The sequence below is a fragment of the Tyto alba genome, unplaced genomic scaffold (genome assembly GCF_018691265.1).
Source record: "Tyto alba isolate M040663 unplaced genomic scaffold, T.alba_DEE_v4.0 Super-Scaffold_6, whole genome shotgun sequence".
Lineage (NCBI taxonomy): Eukaryota > Metazoa > Chordata > Aves > Strigiformes > Tytonidae > Tyto > Tyto alba.
The window spans coordinates 15,273,662-15,288,021 of NW_024881327.1; the positions used below are offsets into that span (position 1 = coordinate 15,273,662).

Below are 14,360 nucleotides of genomic sequence, written 5' to 3' on the forward strand. Positions count from 1 at the left end.
TGCTGGTGATTCCACCAATGAACAGCCAAGCACCTAAAGCGTTTAGAAAAGTGTTAGAAATCTTGTCAGTGCGAGCCCAGGTCTGCCAAGAACAGTCTTTTTCAGACAGCTGCAGAACTGAACCATTGAGGATAGCAGCAGCAGAGGGCTGTGCCCATCAAAACCCCAGTCTACTGCTTACTGCTCCATCTCACCAGTTAACACATCCAGAGGACAGCATCCTGTAGAGCCAGCTCATGACAACAGGCATGAACTTCAGCCTAGTAAGGCCTCACCAGGTTAACACAGAGAAAAGGTAAATAGCAGCAATGCCAGCTGCTGGATACAGCACCAGTGAGGAGGACAAGAAGATTGAGATGAACAACGCGTATGAATGGGCAAAAGCTAGTCACTGAGCTGCTGTGACTTTGGAGTTAGCACTAGGAGCCTGCCAAGAGCAACATACCAGACAATCTTTTCCTTCTATTTCTCCATAGACAGGTAAGCTTCAGATTTGCAACAGCTTGATTTAAAAACATGTGCATGGGTGTGTGTATTTATCTAATTTTACTAGTAAAGATGTAAGACAGTCTGTGTTTTAAGCCACAGAACAATTCCTTAAGACACTCTTGGACCCTTTGGTCTCCTAAGTCCCTAGTTTGTCTCTGCGATCTGCTCTTGCACTCTCAAGCCTGAGTAAATGAGGCACAGGTATGAAATGGTCTTAAGAAAACCTCAGAGAGACTGAAGAGTCTTCCATCAGGTTTAATAGGTGCTATGTGCATTAACATGCAGAACCTCAGCTATAAAGAGGTAACTCCTTGTAATTTCACTGCTTTGCACATTTCTATCAGAGAAACAGTTTAATACATGTTGGGTATACTTATGCTGCACTTTTTGTTATAGAAATAAAAACAGCAATGCTTTTATGAAAAAGGTGATCTTTCCTGGAATAAAAGCAGTCATATTTTTGTAAAGCCTAACCAAAAAACCCACATTACTTGAGCAAAAAACCAGAATCCATACTTTTAACAGAATTAACTTTTCTGTGGTTTACAAAGTATAGAAAGAAGTGCACCGAGCATATAAATTCATCACCAGCTCGTTGCCAACCCTTTACAGACCTTAAGGACCTGTAGGGATCCCACTTCTAGTCTCCATTTGAAAGCAGTAGTAACAGAGGGAGGAATAAAAATGGGTACATTTCAGTACTTTTCAAAAGCACTTAAGTCCGTTAGAAATAAGCTGAATCAGAACATCCAACCAAGACTGAGACTATCACTTTTTTTTTTAAAAGGAAAAATATTTGACAGACAATACAACACATACAAGGATCATGTGATAAAACAGGTACACTGAAACTGAACCAGTGACTTCTAAGAAACAGTTCCAGTCTCCTGGCATTGTTCTGAGGCTGACTGATAAATTTTGCAAAGATTTTGCAAAGAGGATCAAGAAGTAATCAAAAGTAATTGTGTCACCTCAACTCAACGTGCACCACGTGCCAACCAAGGCACATGACCTGTGCATGCACAGACATCCATCCCACTCAGGCCTAAATATAAAGCATTGGCTTAACCTCACACTCACATTTCATCTACTGACCCCAGCTAACTAAACACGATATGTAACTCGGTGTGCCTCAGCTGATAAAGGCAGCTCAGTTGCTTGTGACTGTCTGTTGAGATGCTCAGGAAAGTTAGAAATTGTATTTGTTTGAGTGCTCATGCACACTTCGCAACAGGCACTAGTGGTACAGGTTCTGAGGTCACAGGAACATTTGTCATTCACTGCTTTTAAGAAAACTTAGAGCAGAAATGGAGAAGAATGCGTACATTAAAATAGTAACTACTCATGCTCTTGGGTAATACACCCAAGTATAAAAAAAAATATATATATAAAAAAAACTAAACAGCTTCCTTGGGAAACAAAATAAACTCTGCATTTGCCATTAATTTATTTTTCTTTAAAAGCTATTAATATGTAAGTTTCAGGGTAAAAAAACTGCATTTATCTTTACCCTTCATGTCCAGAAACAGGTCCGGGCCAACTATGGAATGACCCAGCGTTGAGACAACTCAGTATCACAAGGGCAGCAGATGGTCTTTGGAGTGCAACTACTTCATATCCCAGTTTTATCCCATGAACCGTGCGTCTCATCTTTCCCATCGTCTCATCCTGAAGCCTAGTTGCTGTCCAAGTCATTGTCTTCATCTTCTTTTCCAGACAGAGAATGTTTGGACAAATCATTGGCTTCTCCCAAAGGAACAGCCCCCTTCCGCTGTGGCAAGACACTGAAAAAGGCCTCCTTCCAGTCCCTCTTCTCCAGGTACGCAAGGATGATCTCAAACACTGCAACACCAAGAAATACCATCAGCTCTTGTACAGGGAGATCAGTGAACTGCTGACAGGAACACACCCCCAAATCCATCTTTACAAAGGTTTACATGCAGTCGGTTGCGGCATCTTCAGAGTAAAGCTGATGAAGTACACACATAAGCAGACAAGGCAATTCTGCTACTGCTGCAGTCTAAAGCCAAAGCACACTGAGTTTCCACTTGTTAGACTCTTACCACGGCAGTGCTCTTCCGCAGTTGGCTCCAGTCTGAATTAATTTCTCGCAGGGACAGAAAGAAATGTCCCCCCAGTACTTCAGGTCTCACCACTGCCTTCTATACAGGCACTAATGCTTTCCCATGTGTGACAGAAATACCGCTGTGGACGCACTTTGACAATGACTTTGTCCCCTCCCTAACATATGGATAGCCCAAAGTTTTCCTAAAACCTCTTATAATTAGCTTTCTCTTTCATTTCCACCTCAGCTTACGGCAAAAATCCTTATTAGTCTCCAACTCTGTGACCCTTTCTTGCTGTTTCTAGTACGCTAACCATACAGTCACCCTCCTACACCACCTGCTTCAGCTCCCAAAACTTTCCCTGATTGACAATAGCTCCAAATTGCATTATATACAAAATTTATCAGCAAATTCTTACTTAGAAAAATGACACGCTTTTCAAAAAAGCCCTCTCCACACAGATTGTGGCTCAGCAGCAGCAGGGAAGGCAGGAGGAGGCCCTATGGCTGATAAGCCAGCCAGACTTGGATGACAAATCTGGGACAGAGAGGTGGCTCTTCAAGCTTGGGGCTACAGGAATAGTGCTAACACCACTGGAGAATGCTGACTTCAAAGAATGCACCCAGCACAAGCGTTCTCAATGCCAAGCGACAGCATATGAGAAAGGATCAAAGGAGCTGTGGAGGGAAAAAAACCTTACAGAGAATTAGGCAGGCGTTCAGAACAGGAGGAGCAGCACGGATCTCATACTCAGTGAGAGTCAAGTTACAGAAAAGTGTCACATTTACTAGAGGTTTCCTGAATCCAGGTTTACTGGACAGCCAGCTGCAATCTGTGACACTGAGATTGAAGAGCTGACCATTTTACTACGCAGGCTATTCTCCTGAAACATACTGTGAAGGTAAGAGCTCTCAAAGGACTGTATTAATATCACTGTAAGTTACTGCAGAAAGCATCTGTGGCAAAAATGCTGGCTTAAGAGACAAGAAGAGTATAAGGAACACGTTTCTTCTCCCTTGCTTTGGAACTTCCTTTATCTGCTTAGTAAAACCAGAACTGATGGAAAGAAAGTGGCTTCCACAGGAGAACAGAGGCTTCTACAATGGGCTGCAACAGCAACAAAAATATTATGCAAGGACAGAAAAAGGCAGTGGCAACAGCTGGTAGACATCATTGCAGACTGGAATGAAGCAGTGTGGTCCTGTAACACACATTATAAAGTATTAGCCTTGGGATACAAACCTGAACAGATGGGAATAAACTCTCTCAGCTATACTTACAGTTGTGTTTTGCAGTACAGTGTTTTACACAGATCTCAAATCTTCCACATTTTATGATTCCATAATGAGTTAAAAAAAATAAACCTCATCTTACACCGTGCCAGTTTTCTAGCATGGCCAGCAGGACTGGGCAGTGATCATCTCCCTGTACTTGGCACTGGCGAGGCCACACCTCAAATACTGTGTTCAGTTTTGGGCCTCTCAGTACAAGAAAGACATTGAGGTGCTGGAGCGTGTCCAAAGAAGGGCAATGGAGCTGATAAAGGGTCTAGAGCACAAGTCCTGTGAAGAGCAGCTGAGGGAACTGAGGTTGTTTAGTCTGGAGAAAAGGAGGCTGAAGTGAGGCCTTATTGCTCCCTACAACTACCTGAAAGGAGGTTGTAGCGAGGTGGGTGTTGGTCTCTTCTTCCAAGTAAGAAGCAATAAGAGAAAACGGCCTCAAGTCATGCTAGGGGAACTTTGGATATTAGGAAAAATTTCTTCACCAAAAGGGTTGCCAAGCATTGGAACAGGCTGCCTGGGGAAGTGGTCGAGTCACCATCCCTGGAGGTATTTAAAAGATGTGTCAATGTGGTGCTTAGGGACATGGTTTACCGGTAGACATGGCAGTGCTAGGTTAGCAGTTGAACGTGATGATCTTAAAGGTCTTTTTCCAACCTAAATGATTCTATGATTCTAGCATCAAATATTTCATACATATGTGTGTTCCTCATGCCATTTTAGCATGGCAATGCAGGCACTGAATTGGCTGTGGAAATATATGGAGACTCGATCCCAAGAGAGAAGGATTATAAATAAGTTAGTAAAAAGCAACAAACACCCCTGTTCGATGCCATCGATCTCCTACCACCAGAGGGCGCATTTAATTAAAGCACTTCAAAGCCTAATCAGGCAGTTCAGAAACTTTCTTCTACAGGACTTTTCAAATTCACACCTACCAAAAAGGCAGGGACCATCCAGGTCCCACAGCTTCAACTGGCGAGCCCAGTACTGTACTCTGTTAGCTTCTACTTCTGCACCACGGGTGGGAGCGCAGAGGTCAGAATAACCAAATCAAAAGAGAAAGGGTGTGCAATTACACAAAGCAGTGAGGCAGATGTACACACAGCAAAACACAAAAACCTCAGTGCAAATATCCTTCTCACCTACACAAAACTTATAATACAAGATTTGAGAGACATCTTGATTCTGTCCACCTTACTCGTGCTTTACTCCCCTGAAAGTGGTCTTTTTGGATTTAGGTTGTAAGTTATTAGGGTTAAAATATACACCCCAGCCTTCATTACAACTGTTAAAGGTACCTCCACTTTTGGTGGTGGTGAAGTTGCATCCATTTTCCTGCGTCAAAACCTTAAGCAAAATACAGCTATAGTATTATCTTTACCTTACATCGGGTCTGTGAGTTAAGAGTCTTTCAGCTGCAATTTAAAAATGTTTTAGAAGGGCGAGGGAAGACAAACTCATGCAAAATGAAATCTCACCAAATAAACTGCAGTGAAATCAAGTGCCTAAAAGTGTGGCACAAGAAACATTCACAAGACCATAAAGCAGATAAATGAAAGCCTCAGTGTAAGCGATCCAATTTATTCCCAGTGCTCAAATATGTAGAAGACAGCCTCCAGAAATATTGACGCTAGAGGTCAGTGTAAGATTATTGCAGAAAAAAATCCAGTAGAAAGCTACAGCTATCATAACTTTTGATAATAATACAAAGTCCTATTCTTCTCTATATAAAGAAACATTTAAAGATCAAGTTTTAGAAACATGTAAAATCTTACAAATACATGGGGTTTGGTAATTTTTAATTCCAGTGATACACTCTATTCTTCTCCACTTTTAAATAATCTTTATTATCATGCAAGCACATACCTCATCAATCAATGGTATTTTAAGAAAATAAAGTTATCATCAAGCAATGTGTAACATAATAAAATAAACTTGAAATAAAGCAAGGGAAGGTAAAATAAAAGAACCTGAAGTGGGGTGAAATAAAGACTTGGATACCATGTAAAAAATTTCCATAAAGTTCTGAGTAGTCTGCACTGTGCATGTATTTTTGTTTAATGACACTGAAAGATAATCTAACAGTAAAACTGAAAGTTTAAAAGAAATGGGAATCAAGTCTTGGCTAAGCAATTGTATGCTTCCATCAGAACCAGGAAACCAGGAAAAAAATACAGTTATGAAAGCTCAGCAGAGGGAGCACTGATACCAAATAAGATGAGTCTACAGGTACGTAAGCAGTTATTGCTGAACAGATCTATCCGAAGAGGTGAAAACATCACAAACATTTATCCTCCCCTGGGATAAAATACATGGGATAGTTTCCAACATTTTACTCACTTATACATTAAGCCTAGAAAACAAGACCAGGATGGGAAGAATGTCAAAATTACTCCTGGGACAAATCAACAGAATAGGGGGTGCACTTCTAAGTTGCTAAGACACCATGCTTTACTTTTAACCATACCCAAAATATTTAAAGGTCAGGGCAATTACTGTATCCCAAAGGCAATTGGATTCAAGGAATATCAACATATTAAAATAAGATTCAGGTATCTGCACTACAATGCACATTCTTAGGGTTCAAACTCTGAATATCACAGGTATATTCTATAATAATGTCATTATTTTGTGATTTAAAACTCACCATGGTTGACAGCTAACACTTTCCGACTGTTCATCTTGACAAAGTTTCCAAGTGGGAGCTGTGCATGACCAATTCCCTGCTCTACAGCTTTTTTGTAAGTAATGCCCTGTGGGAAAGACACCAAAACAACTGGACTGAGAAGCACCGTTTCAGATCAGCCCATACAGGTTACTACAAGTATCATTTTCTGGCAGTGCTGCCATGACCTTGCTTTAGAAGATATTTACAAAAAAGAAACTTACCCTGATTAGCCAGTACCTGCTTCAAGGGCTACATTTGGAAAACTTACTGCTTTGAATATATGTCACACTGTGATGTATGGTCAAAAGAATCATACATAAAACTTGTTCATGCAGCTGTGGCTCTAGAATGTGTCAGCCATAGTCTGTTTTAAAGGTGAGTTTATGCTTAAGTAAGAAGTTACTCAGATTGCACTAACTGGCTAGTTTTTTGGAAGAAGAGTAAAGGATAAAGAAATTTTGTTTGCTTTTTTAAACCTGGCAACTCCTGTGACCAAGATGGGAAAAAAAAACCTTCAAAATTGTGTAAACACTTTATACCATAATGACTATATAAAGAATCTGCTTTAGCTCCCTCCTAGCCTTTCACTGTGGACTAACTGCTGAAGTATCATTTGGTAAGGCTTAAGATCCATCCCTTTTTTTAGCATCCCATTGAAATATTAAACGTCACCAGAAATTACATAGGACTGTCTCTGAAGAAAAGAAGTAACAGTGCTTTAATTTCCCAGCTGCATTCTCTATGACATTCCAGGTCCACACAGCACAATCCTACATACAGGTATGGAAGCAGGTCCCTGAGGCGTGTGTGTTACTTAGCCAAGTTCTCCTGACAAGCAAACTTATTAAAAAAGGACATCCAAGATTCAAGCACTGTTCTTCATCTATATTTGGGCATGTGCACATATAAGCGCATGCACACACACACACACACACACACACACAAATGCATGAACAGAAACCAAATCCTTCTGTCTGAAAATATGGCCCTCAGTAAGCTGAGCAGTGTTATTAATTCCAATCCTATATTTAAAATGAAAAGATAAAATTTGAAAAAACTCAACATGTCTGCACTCTGGAACATAAGCCACTGCTACCATCACAAGTGGGTTTTTTCTCATTCCTTCTAAATTTTTTTTTGAAGCAAGTCTTTTTTGAAGTTTTATTTTTGTTAGTTTACACATGAACAGCATTAATGTCAAATAAGGTGCAAAAAAAAAAAAAAAAAAAGGTAAAAAAATGGACCCACAGTTTACCTTGTGGTGATTGTGATCTACCAGTCCTCCAATCACATAGGCTTTCTTCTCATCAAGCTCACTGAGAATATCTGGGGAATCTGAGGTAAGATATACTAGGTCTTCTTTCTTTATTAGCTCACTATAGTGCTCTGTTCTAATTTGGATATCCTCAAAAAAAGAGAGTTAAAAAGTTACATTCAATTGATGAATTGCTGGGCAAGCTTTACAGACCCAAGATGGAACAAGCAAAAATAAATCCAATAGTATGCAGTCATACCACAACCCTTATTCATATTTAAGTGCATAGCACAGTGCAGATTAATTTCTGCATAAATAATCTGCAGTCCCTACAGCACTGACTTGTAAAAATCATCAGGAAATTTTCTGAAACCCCAGAAGAATTTTACAAATCCTTAAGTTGTTGTGATTCCCTTCAAATTAACATTACCATATTTCTCCTAGGGATCCAAATAACTTGCAATCCCACCTTTCTAAAAAAAAGCAAAACCAGAAGTAAATACTTAGTTAACATTGCCTCTCTGACAAGCAAGATTTATGCTATGCTTTTGCAAAGCAGCTATCACACAAGACATACTAAAAGTAGAACTGGTTTTATTTATGCAAAGTGCTCTTCATTTGAAGTTGACCATAAGACAAGCTACTTCTTTAAAGAACACTTTAGTGTTCAGAGGCAACACAACAGAAGTGAAGGTGGACACAAGAGAATCACATCACGTCAAAGTCTTATTTTTCACCAAGAAAAAAAAAAGAGCACTGTCAAGACAGATGACTGTCAGAACTGCCTAAATCAATTAGTCTTGCTTAGTCTATCAGAGAATGGAACCTGTTCAACAAACATAGGTGAAAACAGATGCGTGTGGAGGTTTTCAAGCAAAAATCAAATCTAGGTTTGAGACAAGCAGTCTTTGGCTTATTTAAGTTAAATTAATTAAAAGCACAAAGAGCCACGCTATTTCTAATATGCTATTGCTCTGATGTCTTAGAAAAACCCACGAGGAAAAAGCACAGGTCCTATATAACTAATGACCTAGTTAGCAACTATAAGCAAGACTTCTTTTTCTCTTTTACAGAAATAGTCAACTATTCACCTTCCAGTTCACCCATCCTTTGTCATTCTCGTTCATGTTGCTCCTCAGCTGTCCCCCATGGCTGGTCAAGTAAAACTTCAAAAAGAACAAAGAGGTACAAAACACTGAAATGTTTCTGTACAAGACTTTTTCTGCCCTTAACTATTAGCTAAAACTCTTAATTATTTTTTGGCTGAAAGTGGTACTAAGACCACATTCGTACAGTTAGCAACACATTTAAAAGACAAATATGCACTTACAGGCACTTTTCTTTTTTATCTGTCACAGATAAAACTGAGTATCAACAGTATCTTAATGGCATGCCAGTAACTGGCACTCTTTATCTGCACGCACATATTTTTTTTAGACATACAGGGATTTTTATAACATGTGGGTTGAAAATTATCTATTAAACCAGAAATAATCTTCTTAATAACAAGAGGCTGCTTAAATGATTTTTTTCCTAATATAGTTCTCACCACTTGGGCCACAGCTGCCTTTCTCATATGCTTTGTGCATGGGAATACAGTCAGTGCTCAGTTCCTTTAAACATACCTGTACAGGATGAAACGCTTTGCGGTTTTCTGCATAACATCTCTGAATTTGCTTGTGAAGCTTCTTAACATCCTGTATACAACACAATTTGTTTTTACATAGTCCTTCAGACAGACCACCACAAAATGCTTTACCATGAGCCAGTCAGAAGCTAAAGAGAGAAAAAGGAAGCTTTTAACTGGCAAAAGTGACTACTGAGAGAATGTGGACATCAGACCCTGAGAGAAAAAACAGCCATTGTGAAGGGATTATTCTGACAAGGAAACACACTTATCTTCCACAAAAGTGTATTTAGACACCTCTACATGTGTGCTCAATTTGCATTATTCTACAAAATAAACAAAACAAACAAAAATCACTGGAATTTAATTATATTCAATAACATACTCAAAATTAATCTGAGGAATCAAGCAGATTTATCATTGGGACAATAGTCAGTCTTTCACTCATGGGAAAACCCTGAGAATATACACCTTATATTTAAGAAAATCAAATATGCGTAATTAACCTGAAGAACCCAAGAAAAATGCAAATAATTCAGTGGCTGGTTCTAGCATTTTGACCTGACAATTTGGACAACAGTTAACTAGTACCACTTAAAATGCAGCAGACTTAATTTTTATCCAATTGCGATTTTTGTACGGTACATTACATAGCTTTGTTCTTAACGCCCCAAAATCAATATAACTGATTCCCATTTTAAAATGAAACAACATTCTATTGCTTTGATTCACATAGTGCTTTGAGAATGTTTTGGTATCTCCAAAGGATTTCAAATAAACTAGACCTTATCACTACAAGATTGCAATAAGAGTTCACAGACACTAGAGAAAGCATCTAATTAACCCCATTGCTAAAGGTCACAACCACCTTCACTTACAATGCTTCACCTTTCCTAAACATCTGCAGAAGTGCCAGTTTTTATATCAGGCCTAACAGGGGCTCTGCCTGACCAAAGAAGGAAACGTGTTTTACGAAGGATGAAGCTCAGCAGGAAATGCCCAGTCAGCATCTCCAAAACTATGAAAGGGGTCTTCTGGTCTCTTCTAGAGCGCTGCTGAAGGCCTCCTCGGGTAACCAAGTTCCAAAACGCCAACCGGAGCTTCCCCAAAATTTTGTGGTGAGTGGCACTAGCCTCCATTAGTGCTGTACATACTCTGCATTACACTCAACAAGTAGCCAGATGGGCTTTGCAAATGCTTGCATTCAAGCAGTCCTGCAGGGCAGTGAAGTCCCTGGCAGCAGCAGCAGAGCTCAGGGGAACAGAGAGGGGAGAGGTCTGCCTCAGAAACCAAAGGCTGCACTTACAAGAGGCTGCTGATTAACATACTTTCCTATCAGAATTAAAGCTGTTTTGATCTCAAAAGACCACACCAAGCATCTTGACCAGTAGCTGGGTATCATGCTGATATTTCTCACATTTACCTACCCTACCTACCTCACCCATTCTTTCACCCATTTTAAAATTTCAGAGACGGGCTGAATAGTATCCTCCTGTCCCAACGGCCTCCCATGTGACTGAGAAAAAGCTCAGTATCCTCCTAATGCTCAAAATTCTTATTTCCACAGATACTTGCTAACACAGTTGGGAGCCCTGGGTCTACTTTGAAAGAGAAAGTAACTGGATGTGACATTTGCAGCCCCTCTAGTAAAACCATTTTGAGGCAGAACTGCATCTAACTTCATGCTGAACATGGGACACAAACTGTTTCTGTATTCCTGTTCTTGCAATCAAACCAACTTACCCTATCTCCACGAAGGCAAACAAGATCTTTGGCAAGCTTATATAAAGGTACATTCCTAACCCTAAAAAGTTCAGCAACTGACAAAAGCAGGTCTGGGAGTCATCACAATGTGAAACATGCTAACTGTCCTCTGCAAGCTGCTCTCCAGTTTTTGTGCTCTGACACTGCATTAATACTGTCACTGGAGAACCTTTCAACATTTGTATGTGACAAGTAAGCTTCTTATACCTTTAGCACCATCAAGTCATCAAAGCTGCAATCCACAATGAGGCGAAGTGTACTAGGAACAACTTCCCTGCGCATACGCTTCCTGTCACTCCCTTCGTTACCGGAGTCCAATTTTGACCGACGTTCTAGTTTTCTTTTCTGGCGTTTTTCTTTTCGTTTCTGCCTAAATAAACAACAACAAAAAGTAAATCTTCAAAAAGCGCTGCCAAATCTGCTGAGGTACTACATGTTGTGCGCATAAATGCATGCTTCTATAGTCAAGGTGGTTGTCCCATGGCTGTGGCAGTTTAAACTTATCCTGTTCCTTGCATTTGTGCCGGGCTGATACCAGCATGAAACACACATCCTGTCTTTGTGAAGTTCTGTATATACCCACAAAGACATCTGTCACAAATTAAGTGAAGTCAACAGTGGGAGTCTCATGGATTTAAGGGTGCTCTGAGTCAGGTCTCGCAAGAGAAACAACCAAAAAGATTGCCAAAATTGCAGTATCAGAAGCAGAATGTGGATGGCAATTGACGACCTGATTCACTGAACAGTTTTTCAAAAGGCCTCTGAAGCAATTGCTTCTTCCCCCTGTTATGCTGATGGGAGTAGGCAGTTGGGAGATCACATTTTGGAGACAGCAACTTTAACCGACACTGTCTTGGAGAGGAACACTTCGCATTTTGCAGGACAAGGATAAACCATGATGAGCCCATTTGCAGATATGCTTGCTCTCGACAGAATAAAACAGAAGCTCATCATCTTCCAAAACTACTAAGAGATTCAAAGTCAACATAACGTACAGCATAACAATTCATGTGTCAAAATGATTTTTTTTTATTCACTGTCTTTGTAAGATTCACCAAATCTGACAGCAACAGGGAAAGAGGGCGCAGCCCATTCAGAAAGGAACAAGGCCACTCGTCATTTCTCCTTTCTGACAAACCAAAACTATGCACCTTTGAAGCCCTCCTGATACTCTCTTCAAGTCGAGGAACACTTCTAGTATGAACAGAGGATGCTTACCTTTATAGCTTCTTTATATGCACATGGAGTAGCTGTGTGTGATTAAAGTGTTACTACTGCTTTAAACCTGGCATGGGAGAAAACTGGTTTGACTGCCTTGATTTACTAAAGCAATCTAAATGCAAATTCTGCTGACACATCGTTATTATTAGCACTAAATACTACACATGGTCCTAGGAAAGCTACTTTGCAAACCATACCTCCGTAGATCTTTCTGTTCTTCCCACTGTTTCTGCCTCAATAGCTTCTTCCTTTGCCTCTTGGACATGGGCTCAAGGCATTCTTCCCTGTCTGAGCCTGCTTCCCGTCTCTCTACTGGACTGTCACTTGAATTCACCTTTCCTTCCACATTAGGGACTTCAGGGGACATGGTATTTTCCGTTGGCACCTCTGGACTTTCTCTTGGTTTTTCTGACGACATTAGCTTTTGGCCAGGTTTACTGACTTGTTTCTCAACACGTGATAAGTATGTCATTAAAAGCAAGCTTTTCCTTCACCAATTCTGTAAGAAACAGAACAAAAGCATGAGTGCTATTATGAGAAGTTCAGTTAGAACAAATACCACTCTACAACCATCATTAACCTGAATAAAGAAAAAATAATGAATGAGATGGTCTTTTTTGTTTGTTTGTTTAAAGCTAGGTTAGTGCCTCTGCAAACAGTAACATATAAAATACTAGAGAGATTATAACCTATATTTAAATCATATCTAGAACTGCCTGCTACATCTGTAGCAGTACAATAGTTTCCTATCAAAAACCTTGTGAAAACACAATTGCGTAGAGGTGGGGAATCACACCGGATTAAAGGTAAAAGAAAAAACATTAGCAGCACTATTATGTGTACACAAAGACAAAAAATTAAACAGTATATTGTGATATATCTATGGCAGCATGTTAGAGAAATAAAATTTTAAAGAGACTAAAGCCATTCTGATGGGGGGCGGGGAAGAAGTGTGAACAAGCTGCACCCCTTCAAAATAAATTTTTATTCCTTCTGAGAACCAAAGACACTGGCCAAACACTGACGCTGGCTGCTGTCAGTACACAAAACACAGCAAGTAAGGGGATGAACAAACTAAACTTTTACTCGGCAAAATGTTCTGCATTCAAATCAATTACACCTTCTCCCTTTCAATGGCAAGCATTACTTCTTCATACTAGTAGCTCCCCTGTGCTCAACAGTCACATAATTTTCCAAAAATAACTGCTTCACTACAGAACACTGTATCTACAGCCCACACGTAGGAAAAAAACAAACAAACAAACAAACAAACAAACACACAAACAAACAAACGAACAAACAAAAAATCCCCGGGCTTCTTCAGCAAGAGAAGAGGCAGAAAACATATTAAACACCAGAAAACCTCAAGTGTTTTAGGTAACGCACCCCGGTTTCCCCGTCTGGGGGTGTTAGGACGCAAGGCCCGGGGAGCCGGGGCAGTGGCGGGTGCTAAACGGGCCGGGCCGGCCCGGCACCGCGCTCCCGCCCCGCACCCACCGAGCGCCCTGCGTCCCTCCGTGCGTGTATATATAGGCACGTGCACACGCACACACGCCGAGCTATATATATACACACGTATCTATGTATACACCCGTTATATATATGGAAACACACGCGTTATTTTTGCTCACGCCCCGAAGTACCTCATAAATCGACAGGACCGGCCACCCCCGCCCACAGGGGGGTTACGCTCCCCAGGCCGTTGGGAGGCCGCCATTTTCCCCTCCTGCCCTCTGAGGAAAGCCGAGCCCCCCCCCCGCACCCCAACTCCCCGCCCCCTCCCCCCCCCCCCCACCGCACCAAGGGGTCTCGGGTGGGGGGGAAGGGCGCTGCCCACGTACCCACGAGCCGCCCCACGCGCAAGGCCAGGGGTGGGGAGGGGGCGGGTGACGGGAGGAGGAGAATGAATCGCCCCCCCCCACCCCTTCCGTGCGCGAGCCGCCCCGTCCGCCCCGACTTCAAATCCCGGCGAGCAACGGGCGGCGGT

The 14,360-nt window shown here is 41.1% G+C and overlaps 1 protein-coding gene across 2 annotated transcripts; it reads right to left on the reverse strand.

Annotated features, from left to right (window-relative positions):
* Positions 1-728: 728 nt before the first annotated feature.
* On the reverse strand, positions 729-14,349 carry TRMT10A (tRNA methyltransferase 10A). Of its 2 annotated transcripts, none has more exons than XM_042808282.1 (8): positions 14,215-14,349; positions 12,571-12,872; positions 11,360-11,522; positions 9,387-9,458; positions 8,853-8,927; positions 7,762-7,911; positions 6,486-6,591; positions 729-2,331 (listed from the first exon to the last, which is right to left on the reverse strand). In XM_042808282.1, the coding sequence occupies exons 2-8, from the start codon at positions 12,843-12,845 to the stop codon at positions 2,165-2,167; spliced, it is 1,008 nt and encodes a 335-aa protein (XP_042664216.1). In that variant the 5' UTR covers positions 12,846-12,872; positions 14,215-14,349; the 3' UTR covers positions 729-2,164. The 2 variants fall into 2 exon arrangements, with proteins under 2 accessions (XP_042664216.1, XP_032844257.1); XM_032988366.2 differs by lacking the exon at positions 14,215-14,349 and adding an exon at positions 14,017-14,135.
* Positions 14,350-14,360: the final 11 nt, after the last annotated feature.

Coding starts and splice junctions, on each gene's coding strand:
- TRMT10A (XM_042808282.1), bottom strand. CDS start 12,845: ATGACATACTTATCACGTGTTGAGAAACAAGTCAGTAAACCTGGCCAA. Junction 9,459..11,359: donor ATGACTTGATGGTGCTAAAG/GTATAAGAAGCT, acceptor TGTTGTATACAG/GATGTTAAGAAGCTTCACAA. Junction 2,332..6,485: donor AGTGTTAGCTGTCAACCATG/GTGAGTTTTAAA, acceptor TTGGTGTTGCAG/TGTTTGAGATCATCCTTGCG.